Genomic DNA, 19,991 nt, shown 5'->3' with positions numbered 1-19,991 from the left:
AAAATAATCCGCATCAACATAATAACACCATTTCCATGTGTTAATTTGATTTGGGAGTACAGTAAAATGGGAAATGTGTCTTTTTTACCAAAAAAAACATGCATTCAAGTAGATCTGTATCCAACAGAGGTGAAAATGGTGCATCGTTTATTTTATGATTGAATCTTCGGCTCACGACGCAGGCGGAGAATTGCACGTTTAAGAATCGATGGGTTGTTTTATTTAAAAATGTGTATGCATTGCTTGTAAATGGGATTCACGTGACCCCTGCAGCCACTGAAGACCAGTACATTAACCATGCAATAAATAAATTCATCGAATCACTACCCTGAATCGCGACGATTCATTACATTTCTGATGTGGGGAGTAAATAGTTAAAGCCAGGTTGCTTTGTTAGCCTAGAAAAAGCAGCTACCATCATTCGCGGGCATTTGCCCGCAAGCACCGAGGGCACATAGAATTGATAACGATGTGTGAAACAGCACTCTCGCTGTCCAAATTAGCTCGAAATGATTCAACATCTATGTGGCATGTGCGTTCGATGTTCAAACTGACTGATCTGTGGAAGATGAAAGTATAGCAGTGCCTTTTTATGTATTTCTTCTCCTGTGCTTTAACAAAAACACAGGTGCTTTGATTAAAACGGCCATGCTTATTTTTACCAGATCAAAGGCTAATTCTGTTTACTCCAAATATGTCCGTAGATAGATTAATACGTACATACATACATAAGGTGTGAGCTGAGAACAAGGTGGAAACTGTCAGCCATTTTAGTCATGTGTTCAAACATGAGCAGATTTTAACTCTCTCTATCCCCAAAAAGTGCTGCACAAAGACAGTCACTGGTGCCAAGTTTGATCGCGGTTTGAAATTTAAATTCTTGTTAGATATTGCAATGTTGATCTTTTTATCACAAGTAGCCATGCATTGCTCAATTTCCTGAAGGAAGCGTTTACCAGTTGAGAATGTTAGCAAGAAACACATGTACACATGTCTGTAAGAAGACTTTAGTAAAATAATTACTTCTCACGAGTAAACAGTAGTGATATTATACCACATTCCACCATAATCCAGCAGACTCGAAAAAGACAAAAACGGCTGTCCAGTGACAGTAGTCAGATAACATATGTAAGAGACCATCAGCATAAAAAAAATGTACCCGTAAAAACAAAGTTTTTCACTCTAAATCCTTTATATGCGTGGCGGCTAGAGTCCTCTCGTCCTCTGGCTTGAGATGGCTGCCACCTATGGGTCAGATGATTGTCTGCCAGCATTAAGCAATTGGTAATTAAATATTTAAAAAAAAATTCCCTAAACAGTGTAAAATTTTGGAAAAATGTTTTCACGAAAATTAATTGTCACGCACAACGAGTCTGTGTGGAAAATGTCAGCTCGATTGGATCACGGGAAGTGTTAAAAAACGACCGAAAGATTTGCACGGTCGTAAGCAAGCAAGCAAGCACGCAAGCACGCAAGCAAGCAAGCAAGCGAACTTAATATAAAGGATTTAAAAACTTTTGCACCTCCGATTATCACGGTTGGCTACGTACGGTGGAAAAAAGTTCAACATACATAAATAAATACAAAAAAGAAAGTCATTATCAAGGCTCAGGTATAAACATCTTAATTTTCAAACTGCTGCCCAAACTGGGTGTTCTGTGGTCTGGGTCAGTGCTTGAAGGCATGCGTAGCCTCATAATTATAGACACATGAACATCCTAGAACTTGAAATTGATTCGGTGCCTACCAGCACTCACTAATTATGCTGGAAAACGAATACATTCTTTAAGATTATGCCATGTTGATAGCGATATTACAGGCCCAAACGTTTCAGCAAATTTTACAGTTTAAGAAGATATTGAGATAAATAAAGAGCCTACAATTAAACTAATCAGCGCTTTCTTCATGCTGATGAGCCCCCTATATGTCACAAAGTTTAAATATGTTATACGCATTGAATTAAATAAGAATAGTCACACCCATTTGTGGCTTGCAGCACAATTGCAATTTTACATAAATCCACCCACAGTCGGCAAACATGGAAGCAGTATTGCTTTTTTTTATCTGGAGTAAAACCTCTTGATTTAGAACCAATAGTGGGAACCTGAAGGAGACCCCGAGACCCCCCCCCCCCCCCAGCCTTACCTCGGCATCGTCAGCAGATCGTGCCTCATTGAAGCTCTCCCACGCCCGGTACAGGCTGAGTGCCGAGGCTCTGTACATCGCTTCTTCTGGCTTCAAAGTCACAGCTCTAACATCAAACACCAGAACAAGAGCATCGCAATGAATATCTCTACAACGGCTCAAATAATAACCCTCCTGAATGCAAAGCCCACTTCTCCAAGCTTGGACTCGTGTATTTGTTGAAGGCGATGCAGAATAACGGGTGCCCTTTGTCACCTGGGTCAATGCCCTTTTATTTAATCTGTGAATGTAAGTGATGCTGTGGTAAGTAATGTGCATCCAGTCTGAACCACCTTTACAAAAAGGATTATATCAAATTCCAGACTTGGGGGGGGGGGGGGGCTATGTCAAGTATTTTTTTTATATATATAAAAAGTCAAATTGGTCATTTTTCTGGCAACAAAACTGAAAACTTTTTACAAGGAATCATGTCTGCATTAACCACAATACTTGTGGTCAGAATGCAAACAAAAAACACACTTATAATATATGCATTGTCATTGAAACTGATTGGTCCACACCAGAGACAGCTTTCTTTTGAGCCTCGTCTCAAACGGTGCAAGACCAGAGGACGCCAAAAGGCGTACAGCTCAAAGACAATGCACTATCAGAGTAATGAGGGCTCGGGGCGAGCAGCTACATTATGGGACCTCCTTTGCCAGTACCAAAATATGAGAATAGGTTTTCCCCTTTTTTCTGCCAACAAAACAGGTGTTAAAATGTTAAAACACCAAACTGAAACCTTTTACAAGGAATCACGTATGCATTAACCACAATACTTGTGGTCAGAATGCAAACCAAAAACATACTCTGATAATATATGCTTACTATTATGCTTAAGATTATCATATTTTGGTACTGGCAAAGGAGGTCCCATGATGTAGCTGCTGACCCCGTGCTCTCATTACTCTGATAGTGCGTTGTCTTTGTGCTGTTCGCCTTTTGGCGTCCTCTGGTCTAACACCGTTTGAGACGAGGCTCGAAAGAAAGCCGTCTCTGGTATGGACCAATCAGATTCAAAGACAATGCATATATTATCAGAGTATGTTTATTGTTTGCATTCTGACCACAAGTATTGTGGTTAATGCAGACATGATTCCTTGTAAAAGGTTTCAGTTTGGTGTTTTAACATCTTAACACCTGTTTTGTTGCCAGAAAAAAGGGGAAAACCTCTTCTCATCACAGTGTGAATTAACTGGCATTCATTCTGCACTGGATTAAAGGATAAATAATGCAATTAGATTTAAAAAATGCATGCACGTGATTAAGTAATTTCCTCGTGCAAAAAACATTTGTATGCGAATGAAACTCACATGGAAACACGGAGGCAAACCTATCTAACGCAACAATACAAAACCAAGATCGAATCCACTTTTTAAGCAGGACTAATATCCAATACATTCTAGAACGAATGAATCGGACAGGTAGCCTGATCCCTCTCCAGGCTCTGACAACCGTGTGTGGGTCTCTGTGGTATCGCTAGGCACAAGCAAAGTAAACAAAAGCGTCGTGCTCCAAGTAGCTCAAGCGGGATCCAAAATCATGATCAAATATGATTGCATCAGTGGCTCGAATTCAGATCCTAATACGCATATAAAAAATCCATTTAACACAATCAGTGAATTAATCTCTCGCACCTATGACGAGCACGTTTGGCTACGTCGAAGATCAACATTCATGCATTCCACATTTCAGTATCATCTGAATCGCTCTTCCCACCTCGAATTACACTTCTTTATCTTTTGTCCACATTTCTCTCTCACCAATCAACATCTCCATCTCTTGCCTATTTTTCTTCTGTCATCTCCACGAGGAGTTTTTTTGTAAGTAAAAAAAAAGAGCATGGGCCAAAACATTATTTCTGCATAGGGCCCCTAAATGTGCCAGCAACCATCATTGTGTGGCCTTATCTATCGCTGGCCAAACAACAAAAACCCATCAGTAAATCTTTCAACATATACTGGGACCACTTGCAAACACATGTTTAAGTGCACAAACAGTATTCTGTGTGTGCCATACAGAGAGGGATTCTGATCTATACAGCAGTGGCCCCCAACAATGTATAAAACAATGACACATTTCAGAGCCCTTTTGGCAACAGATCTCCGAGGTGATGGCTCCCCACAACACGCCTTGTCAATCACGCGCCTTGTTTGACCATACTTCACCACGCTGGTCGGTGCGGATTGGTAAATTTGAGACGCAGGACCGGATTCGTGATCACTCGCCACTGACATTTGCCCGGGGCCACGATTCACTCACTGCCTTCACAGCTCAGCGAGCAAACCACTGCGCCGCTTACTCTAACCCGGTACGCATTCCAACATCTATGCGCCCTGAATGAGGCCCATTGCCCGAAACGCCGTGCACCACTGCCAACGCAGCAGCAGCTGCAGCAGCAGCAGCATTACCAACCAGTGCCACGCATGAAACGGCGATGGCTCAACACCAAACATCACTCCCCTCTGCTCAACACAGCCCGTGAAGCTCAACGAGAGAGATGTGTGAGATGTAGGTCGGTCTGTCTGTCAAAGCGAGAGGTCATTGCGGCGTCCCTGGCTGAATGATCCTCCTCCACACACAACAACCTCCTCCACTCACCGCGTCGAGATCTCAGGATGGAGACGTCGGTCAGGACGCGTTCCGTGTGCCCTCTCCCCTCGGCAAGAGACCGGAGCCACCCCCACTTGCTCCACACCGCCTCAACGCGCACTCATTCGAGTTGTACAGAACAGGGCTCCCCCTTTCACCTCTTCTGAACCTCCTCTAACCCACCACGCCACCACTCTCCCCGTTGCCCTCCTCCTCGTCCGCTCCACGCTAGCTGCTCACCCACTCAACCACCCCATGCTGGGCAATTCGAACACGGGCGGACCACGGTACAACACAGGCCTGTCACCACCTCCACCACCTCCTCCTTCCTCGTCCTCCTCCTCCTCTTCGTCTTATCTTGCCCGTCTGTCTGCCGACAGATATGCTGGGTGCTTGCGCACGCAGAGCGTGGACTGTAGCGTGTGGGACTGCGAACGGCACTCGGTTCGCAACGTGAACCACCACTTCCCACCACCGCCACCACCCCCCCACGGAACGTCGTGGGATCGCTCCGCCTCTTATGCATTGGGTGTCGACATTCGGTCCCCTCCCACGCCGACAACGCAACGCGGATATCGGCCTCCTCTGACGGTGCCCGGGCCCACGTGAGTCCGTGGGGACGAGGCTCCAGTGGGAGGCTAAGCGCCCCCTGCTGCATGACATTGGGCGGTGCAATGCAACTTTTTTGTTGTTTTTGATTAAAAGCTTTCGTGACTGCAGGGATTCATATTCTTGGTTCTTTCGGTAAAGTGACATAGAAGGGAAATAATAAATAAAAAAATATATAAAGCAATAAAATTATAAAAATATAAAACGATAAAATAATAAAAATATAAAACGATAAAATAATAAAAATATAAACAATAAAATAATAATATAAAACAATAAAATAATAACAATATAAAACAGTAAAAGAATAAAAATATCAAACAATAAAATTCTCACGACGTTTCGACTGCAACACAAGCAATCATCATCAGGTGTGAAATCCACAGCAAGAACATTTTCTTGCTGTAGATTTTCTTGCTGTGGATTTCACACCTGATGATGATTGCTTGTGTTGCAGTCGAAACGTCGTGACAATTTGTATTGTTTTATATTTATATTATTTCCCTTCTACGTTACTTTACCGAAAGAACCAAGAATATATTTGTTGTTGTTGTTGAGGTTAAATGGCCCCACGACTTCACTTTAAAACGGCCCGTGGACATGTGCATGAGGGCCTGCCACTGAGAGTTTTCCCACCTTCAAATGTTACAGCAACAATAAGCAGGGCCTGTCATGGGAAGAGGCATTTCTCACAATAATGTACTGGAAGAGGCGAGAAGAATATTTAAAATGCGTAATCTTGTATTATGCAACTGACAAAACTCGGGACTTTTAATGTGCCGGGAATAATTCGATTTCCTAGGACAGCCACATCAAAAAGAGGATTTCAAACCTGCTATGGGACCGTTCATAAATGACGTCACGCGATTTTGGACGATTTTTGACCCCCCCCCCCTCGTCACACGGCGTCACAAAAAGTCAGACCCCTCCTCAAATATGACCTCACAAAGCTCTAACCCCCCCCCCCAAAACCATATTTCCATTTAGAAATTAAAACATGCTTCAAATCGCTTTAAACTATTGTCATTGTATTGCGTATTTAATGTGGCGCTGCACTCTGATGTTGTAGGAGTGTTGTTATAACAATTAGTGTTGTTATAGCAATTATATATTTATTTAAAGTTGCGCATTTTGATGTGATTTCACATTTCTCAAACCCCCCCTCGTCACACATCGTCACAAATGTCTGACCCCCCCCCCCAGGTGCGTGACGTCATTTATGGACGGCCCCTATACATGGTGAGTCAGAATGACATTCTACACTGCGTTTCAGTGGTATGATTTCCCCCCAAATCTCGAATTTATGGATAACTTGATTTTTTTTAAGTGGTGTTTCCATGATTGTCTGATGTTTTTTCATAATTAGACGTGTGAGACCTTGAGTTAAGTTGTCTGCTGTTTGACCAACCATGGTGTACCCATTTATATTGCTGGTCACGTATTATAAAGATTTGTGTCGATCTAGTACCCATATAGAAACTTGCCGATAGCCATCTGGCAGTTTACCAGCATTGATTTATACAATCGGACTCTGCTGATGAGACAATGAACGGTGAAACTAGTCCACCCTTTGCTTACGTTTAACCAATGCTGCTGCAAAAAAAATCCCTCCTCCCAAATGGTTGTGAGGCCAATGAGATATATTTATTTCGTATGATATATGATTTTTGAACAGAGTTAGATTTATACAACACAATTCATTCTGTACTGTAAGCTGTACGGTCTGCATCTAAATGCAAATGCTTCCTGCAACAGAAACACATATTCGCTGGTGCAAATGCAGGCAGTGAGTAATCTACTCGATATCTTTTTTAACATTCTGGGGCATTGGAAGCATCCGGATATAATTCAGGAGAGGTACAATGGGCATCGAAGACCCGGCAGAACTTCCGCTCCAAAACGGCTGAGAGTTAAATATGCTCTCCTGACATAACCCATTATAAACACTCAGACAAGTGCTAGGACGCCTTGGGAATTTCAAAGCAGCTGTAATGGAATTTGGGCTGCAATTTGGAACATATAATTGAGTGCATGATGCAGTCAAATACTTTCATCAGATGGAAAGTGATGCTTGAAAAATGCACATGCACATTTCACATTTGCTAGCTGGCTACACACTCAAATAGATGACTACTTATGAAAAAATTCTCATTTTTATTATCAGCTCCGATAATTAAAGTAATTATACATCGTAGTGGTTTAAGCATGCTCTTAGTATGATGTACATTTGGGGTGTATTTGAAACTCCAAATTCTCCAGAATGCCGTTGCAAGACTTCTCACCGACACATTCAAATTAGATAAAATCACCCCAATCCTCAAATCCCTCCGGTGGCTTCCAGTTCAATCCCGATCAACCACATGGATAACCTCACAATTAAAAGAATCCTCCACGGACTCACTCTGCTCTCGTCATCTGACTTTTCCTACTACACACTCAATCAAACTCCACTCAATGGCCTCTATTTACATGCTATGAAGAAGGGGCATTGCCATAATTGTCGTCCGTTATATATGTTTTCTTTAAAGGAAGTGTTATTTAGTAACGTGTTGTGTTTTATGATATCAACTCCATGGGAGGTGACTCCTTCTTCACTGCTGCCCCAGAGGATTAGGAAATGCCACACTTCAGCAATCAGTCCAAGCTCAAGGCATATAACTGATCCCCACTTTTAAAGTGACTTATGCTCCAGCAAAATGTATTATCTAACATTATTTAAGGTTTGTGTAATATTTTCGATTTCTCATAGGACACAATTGATTTTTGCCCTGATTTCCATTTGCCTCATTGCTGTACTTAATTTTAGTTTTGTTGTCATTTTGGTGAACGACGTCACTCTTGTAAAACAGCCTACCCTTGTCTCAATGCGTTCTTACCGGGTGAAACAACATTTACTTGAAAACTTGAATTTCTTATGTTACAAATATGAACAGCCTACCTTTTGTCGGAAGGATGTACAAGTCCCACTTTTTGCACAGTGACGTGACAAGTGGCATTTAGATGCTCTATAAATTCAGATTGCAATGGTAATACGTAAAGTCCATGTTGTAGCTTGTGAATTTTACATGAAGTTCTTTCAGGTTTGCCTCTGTGCAGTAATCTGTATCCACTGAATTAAACACATTCATTTAAATGTACATTTAAACAGTAATTAAAAGGCTCATCCTCATTCCATTTTTACATTTTAAACAGAGGAAAACATATAGTATTGCATGCCATTTGTATATTATACTTAGCTTGACATCACCTCTGTGTAATTATATTTGCCAATGTGAACTTGTTATCTGTTGATGTCAGAATGAATTAATATTTACTTCTGAAATACATTTCCAATTTGCACTCACGAGGAAGATTACAGTCAACAGAAGTACGTGTGCGTGGTGCTAAGTTAATAGCTAGACGCAATGAAAATATGACACGAGATTATCCCTATGTGTATAGCTATTGGTCCATACTGGAGAAGAATTCGAAAATCAAACTCACATATAAAACGAATAAAACATTAAAATACTGCACGCCGTTGCTTTGCACGAAGCTACACATTTAGTTGAAATTGTGTTTTGTGCTCTGTGCTGTTTATGTGTTTGCAAGCTTGCATTGTTTGTGAAGGACAGTGGTGTATCACGCTCGTATTGATTTTTATTGTTTGAGACATGATTCAAACACAATGTTCACGCCGCGTGTCTGCTTGGAAAAATAATGATTGCAGTGAACTGTCGCCCGGTTTATACATTAGAAGGGCACTACAAATAATGTGCAGTATGACCAAATCATCTGGAATGCGCCCAATCTTGTCAGATCTCGGATGTCACGCAGGAAGAGCCTGGACATTGGTTTGTTTGAACGGGCGATTGTCATACCACACAGGTGTTATAGGCCGTCGGGTGTGTTATTGTGTGCAAAGGACAATGCAGAAGAATACATTGTTGTCTATAATTCGATGCTCCCTAGTCTATGCTACCCACCTTTACCAACCTGCATGGACGAACATGGTGAAGTATGGTCAATTAGCCCCTAATGACCCACATGACATGGGGAGGCCCTCATCCAGCAGGGGATTGACAAAACGACTGTTGTGTACACAGACACAGTTGTGAGACTGAGCAGGATATGAAAGATCTTAAAACCTATACTAGACTTGGCTCGCAATGGATAACTATTTAAAACAGTGTTCTTCACTAATTTTCAGAGGGGGGGACACTTTCGCCGATAAGGCATTGGTGTGAGGGCCACCACACATTTGAAACGATTGGGGGTTGGCAGCACGATGGGGGTGTTTTCACATTTGTGTATTGTCAAGGGCCGCATGAAAGACCGCCATCGGCCGCCAATGGCCCACAGACCTTGCAATGAGGAACAATGGTTTTAAAACAACGTTTACCGCCCCAAATAGGGCCCTATAATGTATTACAAAAGAAAACATTCATGCCGCTAGAAAGCACTGGTAATGGATTCTGTCTCCGAGTGTGATTGCTCTCACTGATGACAATGCAGATATCCCAGACATACTTGTTCTGCTTGATTCACCCGTCTTTTAATAGAAGGCTGCATTAGTCACGAATATAACACGAACACCGCGACATAGTGTATGAAATCCGTTGCGGAGGCACGACTACACTCGAGGCTAAATTACAAAATGCCCCGTGTGTGGCTCATCACATGGCTGCTTGTCACTGGAAAATGAAGCAAATTGTTCTTCCAGACAGCGGCAACCAGGGCGAGTGAGTAAGCATATCAACATCATCAGCCATGGTCAATCCACTGCTGGATGAAGGCATCATCAAGCCGATGCCATCTCTGCGATGTCACTTAGCACCTGCACGCGAACAGATTTCATCACTCCATCTCTTTGGTGGACGGCATCCCTGCCCGTGACATTTCCTGCCCAAGCCCACTTATCTTCTTGGTTCTTTCGGTAAAGTCATGTAGAAGGGAAATAATAAAATAATAAAAGTAAAACATAATAAAATACAATATTATGAAATAATAACATAATAAAAGTAAAACATAATAAAATACAATATAATGTTTTATTTTTATTATTTTATTATTTCCCTTCTACGTGACTTTACCGAGATAACCAAGAAGATGAATCCCAGCAGTCACGAAAGCTTTAAATCGAAATCAAGCCCACTTAGTTTCACAATCGGTTTTAATTATTAAATCTACATGCATTCTATAATATAGCGTTCCTCTATTTAATATCTTAATACTTGTTATGATCATACAAATGCGTACTCATTTGCAGCAGATCTGAATAAATGTTGGGAGCCAGCTACATATGGGAGCTGCCCTCTTGCTGTCACGCCATTCGTCCAAGCCTCCCCATGCCGAGTTGGCCATCGGGGTTTGTTTAGCCACATTTCACCAAGCCGGTGATCGCGGATTGATGAAGAGGTAGCCCCAGAACTGGCACGGATGTCACTCGCCACTGATATTACCGGAAAGAAATCTAACTCAGGTAGTCGGGTCTGTTAGCGCAGTGAGCTAACCAGTACGCCAATCGATTCACTGCATTCATACGGAGCTGGTCGATCGCAGCCTTCGTCTCTTCCTCTTTCGGCCCTGGTGCGCGCCTTTCCTTTTTCGGCTCCGCCCCTTATTATTTAGGCTCCGCCTCTTTTTGTATTTGCCCGCCCCTTCATCTCGGACACGGGGTTAGGCTGGTGTGGGTATAATGGTTTGGGTTGTGGTGTGGGTAGTGGTGGGGGTTGTGGAAGGGGGGTGTGGGGAGGGAGTGCGTTCAACAGCGGTAGTGGTGGGCCGAGTCAGGAGGTAGTGATGGGGCAGCTTCATCACGACCACCAAAACGTTATATGACAAATATCATAACAATAGATAAATTATAATACTGCAATATGTTTAGTCAGGAAAACGCCATACAACTACTCAGCACTCTTTGACGTGGGCCCAACTTGGTACGTTTAGTCACAATTAAACCCTTAAGTGTTCATGCGTCGAAACATCTAATATTACATTTTCAAAACCATTTGACTACCCTTACACAAGTGTCACACACCACAGCCTTTATTTATTTTATATGAATACATTCTGTCCATGGAAAAAAGTCGTCACCAATTGGCACGGTGTACCAGAGCCACCACGTCTTGTAATATTCCCGTTCATAATCAACGATTTTTGGGTTTAGATCGCGTTATTTATAAATGTGTCGTAACCCTCCACCACCCGACACGGCCAATCAGTAAAAAAAGTGTCACGTTGACAAAAGACAAATAGTTCACTGCTTTAGCCCACCGGTGTGTTGAAGCGTGAAACCACAACATTTACAATTTGAGTACGACGTTTCGCTGGTAATTGCATCCAGCATCATCGGGCAATTCGCCAGAATGGTGAGGCTCTGCTGTGTCTCCCGTTCTTATATAGAGCAGCAGCAGGGTGACGTCATCATTAACTCATTAATTCATCAGGTGCAAAGATTTGAGGGGGGGGGGTTATTGTAATTATATACTTGATTAGTAATAAGGCTATTGTTACGATGCGAGTTGTAGATTAGTAATCATTTGGAATGTGTTCTAATGTGTTCTATTAAATAAGATGCATTACAATTCCTTATAAGGGAAACAAGCACTAACTGATTATTAATGTAGCATAATCACAATAGAACACATTCCAAATGATTACTAATCTACAACTCGCATCGTAACAATAGCCTTATTACTAATCAAGTATATAATTACAATAACCCCCCCCCTCAAATCTTTGCACCTGATGAATTAATGAGTTAATGATGACGTCACCCTGCTGCTGCTCTATATAAGAACGGGAGACACAGCAGAGCCTCACCATTCTGGCGAATTGCCCGATGATGCTGGATGCAATTACCAGCGAAACGTCGTACTCAAATTGTAAATGTTGTGGTTTCACGCTTCAACACACCGGTGGGCTAAAGCAGTGAACTATTTGTCTTTTGTCAACGTGACACTTTTTTTTACTGATTGGCCGTGTCGGGTGGTGGAGGGTTACGACACATTTATAAATAACGCGATCTAAACCCAAAAATCGTTGATTATGAACAATATTGGTCGCGAAAGCCTACGTGTTAAACTGAATATTCCCGTTGCATGCCGGCTTGATTTTGAGCTTTGCTTGCACGCTGTGTGCTGAATGCAGCGCCAGCAGAGCGATCCATCAACACTCGTCAAGTGCAGACAGTTGTCACTTACCTTGACCTATAACCTTAGCAGAGTTATCTTAATTATAGCGCCACACTCGGGAGGCGGTCGAGCAACGGTCTTCTTTTCTTTATCATCCCCCTGTGACAGGCACGTTTCCGTGCATAAGACCACCTCTGTAAATCATCAATTGACGGAAAATTGCTTTTCAAATGTTTAAAGTGAACGGTGATAATGTGTTGGGAGCAGATAATGTGACGAAGTGTCGGTAAGAGTTGATATATATTTAATACCGGCAATTCGTTACTTTCGGGAAAAATGGGTCAATGCTGAAGCGAACCTCACAGAGCTATCGCTGATGAATAGCAACACGTGTCAACTAGATCGTGCCCCTACGTAATGTTACAATTATGTGAATTATTGTCTGTCCGCATGCACTCCTCGTGCAAGGTCTGCTGTTACACAACACGCATCTGCCATGCTTCACAGAAAACGGGAGAGCCTGCTCTGCCTTGCCTGCAGTGTTTACAGTTTGACGTGGTGGAGGTGGCTGGGTGGTTCTGGGTGCTAACACCACGTTCGAGATTTCAGCTGGCACGGTTGAAATCCCGGGATCCAATCTGAGCAGTCACACATTGTTAAAATGTCTTCTCTGGCATCGTGAGTTTTATAACAGGTCTGAAATAGAAAATAAGTTTGATATGAAACAAACACTCATGACATGGAATATAGAAGCTGTGGATGTGTGGATAAAGTGACTTCGGAAATAGTAATGTTATGTCAACTTCCAGGACCATTCATTGAGACAATGTCGTGCACTGCTTGCTGTGAGGGCTCCAAATATAAATTTCGTCTCATCGCACGACATGGATATCACAATTGGAACATTATTTGGGCATGTCTGCCAGATGAATGACCTGGCTCGAGCACAACTGGTCCTCCAGCTCACTATTCAGATGTACCACGGGCTCAGGTAGGAACGAACCTGGAGGAGAACCCCTGATCGTCGTATCCACCACCACCTACCCGGCTGTGGTAGCTCTGGTTTCGAGCTCCAGATCACATGTGGCGCCGCTGCTCGTAGCTGGCTTTTGTGGAGGTCGCGATGACCCACCGCCGGTCACATGCATTAGCAGTAGGAGTACAAAGGTAATTTGGAGAAAAGAGAAAAAGATTGCCCAGCCAGGTGCTTAACGAGAAAAGGAAAGTAAGCGGAGTTCGTCTTTAACCGACAGATTTGCCATTTTTTTCCAATGAAGTAGATTTTTTGTGGTTTAGCAGTATAGGTGTTTTCAGGTTGTACAACATTTTGAGCTGCCTGATGTCCGACGTTTCGCTCCACGTGCTGGAAGCTTGTTCAGAAAGAAGTCACTTGCCGAGGAAGCTCGAAGTAACACGGAGTAAAACGTTGGATATCAATGCCGCGTAGGCAGTACAAGCCAACAAGCGCATCACGTGGCTAGACGTGCAATTTTTCCTGCACAACAATATATGGATGAAAAAAGAAAAACTCTACTGCTGTATTATGGGCATATTTTTTATACAGAGGATGTTGACATTTCTCTAAATGCGTCTTTGTCTTACAGCGTCACTAAAATTTCACAATCACCAAAAACGAAATGTGTAGTTTATGTTCAGCACACAATCATTTATTTGCACTGTGTATAATCATTAGGGTATGATCGTACATGCAGAGAATTCAACTAAATTCCGTACACAAGCATAATAAAATGTAAATTTCAATATCAATATATTTCACATGTGTAAAACATATGTATACTGTATTCACAATTCCCCATTTGTAATAAAATGTTGTATACCCCCCATGCAATACTTCAAAAGAAACCGAGGCACATGAATGTAAGTAAAGCTAACTTTCATTATTCTGGTTAATATGTAATTTTATCTCTGAACTTATTGAACGCAACGATCGGAGCAAATATGGCTTGTTGGTTTGTTGTGAGTAAACGTTGGCCTGCAAATGTCAGCAAAAATGTTTTGCAGTCCCTTCTCTGACTAAGGGTTGGAATCATGAAAGTCGCATTCCATACAACGCAATTTGTATTTACGTATAAAGTACCCCACTCTGACAGCATCTCGAGGAAATGCAACGGAACGAGAAAGATGTACATCAAGACGATCAAAAGAAGAGGGTTTTCATCGTCAGAGACCGGCAGTGAAAAGTAGAAGGCCACGAAGCAGAGGGAAAGGGCAGAAGAGTCCGGTAAATAGTGGTGCTTCTATTTAAAGCTTTCGTGACTGCAGGGATTCATCTTCTTCTAATATTTTATTACTTCCCTTCTACGTGACTTTACCGAAAGAACCAAGAAGATAGTGGTGCTTCGTTACGGAATGTGCAGAGGCCGATATCCTTTTGTGCACGTGTTGGTGTGTTCTTTGAAAATGTTGGTTTTCCGACCTGTACTATTTTTTATGTTGGTGGGTTTTTGTTGTTATTGTCATTTACAGATTTGGTTATCATACAGTGAATATGAGGTATTGACATTGGTGGTGAGGAGCAATTATTTTCCCATATAGACACAAATAAGTTGGGGAAAGTTTAAATGTAGAGGTCCAGTGTTGGGGCAGCGACCTTGCTCATTGGCCATACTGACACCACACACCCACCCCACCTCCACTTAAAAACAAGTATCCGGCATGAAAACCTCGCCGAACGCGGGGGTTTAAGTTCCTGGAAAATGCTGTGTTGTGCAAAACCGCGTTTGACAGATGAACCTTATGGCGGTACCCCGGAGTCCCATAGTGCCCCGGCTCTCGCATAATATCCGTGATGCAGTCATTTTTAGTCTGTTGATGGTTGGCGATGAGGCAATCGACTCATCTCGACGAGCTGTACCCGATGCACCATTCCAAGTAAAATGTTTCGATAACGGATTTTTTTAATGCTGTTTGGCGTTTCGACATCGCAGAGTAGCAATGAATTCGGATTGGTACCCCAGTCGTGGAGTTAAGTACACCCCTGAAAAAAATAGTGTCCCAGAAATACAATATATAATTGCCTCGGACATTTTGTATTATTTGGAACCCCCGGGTACCGCCATGAGGATCAAATAATGGACCTTATGGGGAAACAATATGGTTGCATTCCTCGGTCCGAAATTATCAGGCCCCCTCCCTTTTTGTTTCACTAATTCTACATGATTTCCGCCTTTGTTGTACTAAACGATACTAAGTCGGTCTCCAATTATTGTGCATGCATGTCTAAACTCTTTACTTTTAATTGAATCTCAACACAAAACCCCTGACACTGATTTGCCAGCCAGACGCTCGCCCCGAACACTGTCACGTCAACGTAAATTATATTTATTCACCACCTTATAGGCGTCCGTATGACTGGCGTCCTCAACGAGCGGATGGCTAGATGCGTGTTGAAAAGAATGTCTGTGTGTCCCGCGCGTGACGTCACTCCACGTCGACCAGCCCCCTAATTAATAATCATGAGCGGGTGACGTCACTCCGCCTGGAGAACCACCCCTCTCATTAATAATCATGAGCAAGTGACGCCACTCCACATCGAACAGCCCCCCTCAATAATAATCATGAGCAGGTGACGTCCTTGACTTAAAGCTTTCGTGACTGCAGGAATTCATATTCTTTGGGTCTTTCGGTAAAGTCACGTAGATAGGTTCAAAGAAAATAACAAAAACTACGACGTTTCGATCGCAACACAAGCGGTCGTCATCAGGAAAAGGGGCGACTGCTTGTGTTGCGATCGAAACGTCGTAGATTTTGTTATTTTTTTTGAACCTATCTATGTAACTTTACCGAAAGACCCAAAGAATATAGGTAGCGTCCTTCAAATGGACACCCCCCCCCCCCCCATTAATAATAGTTAGCGGGTGACGTCACACCACATGGGGGGGCGAGGCGCCTGCCCCCCCCCCTCCTCGGCGTCAACTTGTAACCCTCACTACAAAGGCAAAACCCTCGCGTCACGTGATCTCCGCAACGCTGTCGAGACATCAAAGTAAAAAGGACGTCATGATGAACAAGGGATTATAACCTTAAAATTAAATAGGTCTGTGTCACACGAATGGAAGCAATGAATGAATATCATGTCGCGGTCTGCTTTTCGCTTGCTAGTTTCAGATTTACTGCAATACACCCGTCCATGGACGTGCAAAAGGCGAGTTTTACACTATTGCACAAATACACACGGGAAAAAACCATACATAACTTGCGTGGTAAATATATCGTTCTCAAAGTCGATTCATTTACACCATAGTATGTACCAGAGGTGTGGACTCGAGTCATGTGACTTGGACTCGAGTCAGACTCGAGTCATGAATTTGATGACTTGCGACTCGACTTGGACTTGCATAACAATGACTTTGTCCCACCTATGAGATGTGGACTCGAGTCATGTGACTTGGACTCGAGTCAGACTCGAGTCATGAATTTGATGACTTGCGACTCGACTTGGACTTGCATAACAATGACTTTGTCCCACCTATGAGATGTGGACTCGAGTCATGTGACTTGGACTCGAGTCAGACTCGAGTCATGAATTTGATGACTTGCGACTCGACTTGGACTTGCATAACAATGACTTTGTCCCACCTATGAGATGTGGACTCGAGTCATGTGACTTGGACTCGAGTCAGACTCGAGTCATGAATTTGATGACTTGCGACTCGACTTGGACTTGCATAACAATGACTTTGTCCCACCTATGAGATGTGGACTCGAGTCATGTGACTTGGACTCGAGTCAGACTCGAGTCATGAATTTGATGACTTGCGACTCGACTTGGACTTGCATAACAATGACTTTGTCCCACCTATGAGATGTGGACTCGAGTCATGTGACTTGGACTCGAGTCAGACTCGAGTCATGAATTTGATGACTTGCGACTCGACTTGGACTTGCATAACAATGACTTTGTCCCACCTATGAGATGTGGACTCGAGTCATGTGACTTGGACTCGAGTCAGACTCGAGTCATGAATTTGATGACTTGCGACTCGACTTGGACTTGCATAACAATGACTTTGTCCCACCTATGAGATGTGGACTCGAGTCATGTGACTTGGACTCGAGTCAGACTCGAGTCATGAATTTGATGACTTGCGACTCGACTTGGACTTGCATAACAATGACTTTGTCCCACCTATGAGATGTGGACTCGAGTCATGTGACTTGGACTCGAGTCAGACTCGAGTCATGAATTTGATGACTTGCGACTCGACTTGGACTTGCATAACAATGACTTTGTCCCACCTATGAGATGTGGACTCGAGTCATGTGACTTGGACTCGAGTCAGACTCGAGTCATGAATTTGATGACTTGCGACTCGACTTGGACTTGCATAACAATGACTTTGTCCCACCTATGAGATGTGGACTCGAGTCATGTGACTTGGACTCGAGTCAGACTCGAGTCATGAATTTGATGACTTGCGACTCGACTTGGACTTGCATAACAATGACTTTGTCCCACCTATGAGATGTGGACTCGAGTCATGTGACTTGGACTCGAGTCAGACTCGAGTCATGAATTTGATGACTTGCGACTCGACTTGGACTTGCATAACAATGACTTTGTCCCACCTATGAGATGTGGACTCGAGTCATGTGACTTGGACTCGAGTCAGACTCGAGTCATGAATTTGATGACTTGCGACTCGACTTGGACTTGCATAACAATGACTTTGTCCCACCTATGAGATGTGGACTCGAGTCATGTGACTTGGACTCGAGTCAGACTCGAGTCATGAATTTGATGACTTGCGACTCGACTTGGACTTGCATAACAATGACTTTGTCCCACCTATGAGATGTGGACTCGAGTCATGTGACTTGGACTCGAGTCAGACTCGAGTCATGAATTTGATGACTTGCGACTCGACTTGGACTTGCATAACAATGACTTTGTCCCACCTATGAGATGTGGACTCGAGTCATGTGACTTGGACTCGAGTCAGACTCGAGTCATGAATTTGATGACTTGCGACTCGACTTGGACTTGCATAACAATGACTTTGTCCCACCTATGAGATGTGGACTCGAGTCATGTGACTTGGACTCGAGTCAGACTCGAGTCATGAATTTGATGACTTGCGACTCGACTTGGACTTGCATAACAATGACTTTGTCCCACCTATGAGATGTGGACTCGAGTCATGTGACTTGGACTCGAGTCAGACTCGAGTCATGAATTTGATGACTTGCGACTCGACTTGGACTTGCATAACAATGACTTTGTCCCACCTATGAGATGTGGACTCGAGTCATGTGACTTGGACTCGAGTCAGACTCGAGTCATGAATTTGATGACTTGCGACTCGACTTGGACTTGCATAACAATGACTTTGTCCCACCTATGAGATGTGGACTCGAGTCATGTGACTTGGACTCGAGTCAGACTCGAGTCATGAATTTGATGACTTGCGACTCGACTTGGACTTGCATAACAATGACTTTGTCCCACCTATGAGATGTGGACTCGAGTCATGTGACTTGGACTCGAGTCAGACTCGAGTCATGAATTTGATGACTTGCGACTCGACTTGGACTTGCATAACAATGACTTTGTCCCACCTATGAGATGTGGACTCGAGTCATGTGACTTGGACTCGAGTCAGACTCGAGTCATGAATTTGATGACTTGCGACTCGACTTGGACTTGCATAACAATGACTTTGTCCCACCTATGAGATGTGGACTCGAGTCATGTGACTTGGACTCGAGTCAGACTCGAGTCATGAATTTGATGACTTGCGACTCGACTTGGACTTGCATAACAATGACTTTGTCCCACCTATGAGATGTGGACTCGAGTCATGTGACTTGGACTCGAGTCAGACTCGAGTCATGAATTTGATGACTTGCGACTCGACTTGGACTTGCATAACAATGACTTTGTCCCACCTATGGTATGTACCTTCCAACGGATGCAGCAACTCTTACCTCTCTTATGCCCATCCAACAACTATCTTAGCAACAATCTTAGCAACGTCAAGCCGCGCATAGCCGAAAACATCATCCCCGTGTTCCGTAAAACAGACCTCATTAGGTCAACCGCGGATAGCCGAAACACGCGTTCGTTTGTAATCTCCGTTTGTCCTCAACGTTCCAATAACTAATGGATACTGTCTATATGGCGTTCTTTCTCAGTCAATCTTTATTTCATGTGCCAACGTCGCCCTCAATAAAGTAAGCATCGGTGCACACTCCAGCAGAACGGAAACGACACAGCGGGGGTGTGGAGGGGGGGGGTTTGCACAGATCAACGGGAATGAGAAAACAGACCCGCCACGACCTTCAGCGACTAACACAGCCGTCTTGAGATGCGGTCGCATTTATGCGCCTTGCGAATTAACTTCGTCTTGCGTTGGGAAGTCAACGCGTGGGACGATCGAGGGGAGTCGTGCACGTGGTGATTAGTCACGAGGAGGGGTCAGGGCCGTTGTTTGCCCGGGGTAGGGTGGGGGGGTGGCTAGGATGGCACAG

The 19,991-nt window shown here is 43.4% G+C and overlaps 1 protein-coding gene across 1 annotated transcript in view; it reads right to left on the bottom strand.

Moving 5' to 3' along the window:
* Positions 1 to 5,268, bottom strand: part of LYST (lysosomal trafficking regulator) — a 139,527-nt gene extending 134,259 nt beyond the window's left edge. The window contains exons 1-2 of the mRNA XM_078858664.1: positions 4,786 to 5,268; positions 2,146 to 2,251 (exon numbers count right to left, since the gene is read on the bottom strand). Coding sequence (XP_078714790.1) covers positions 2,146 to 2,223 — 78 coding nt within the window. The 5' untranslated portion in view covers positions 2,224 to 2,251; positions 4,786 to 5,268. The remainder of the gene's footprint in view (positions 1 to 2,145; positions 2,252 to 4,785) is intronic.
* Between the last annotated feature and the right edge of the window lie 14,723 nt (positions 5,269 to 19,991).

Source organism: Lampetra fluviatilis, chromosome 7 (assembly GCF_964198595.1).
Source record: "Lampetra fluviatilis chromosome 7, kcLamFluv1.1, whole genome shotgun sequence".
In the NCBI taxonomy this organism is placed as follows: domain Eukaryota; kingdom Metazoa; phylum Chordata; class Hyperoartia; order Petromyzontiformes; family Petromyzontidae; genus Lampetra; species Lampetra fluviatilis.
This window is presented reverse-complemented; position numbering and strand designations above follow the sequence as displayed.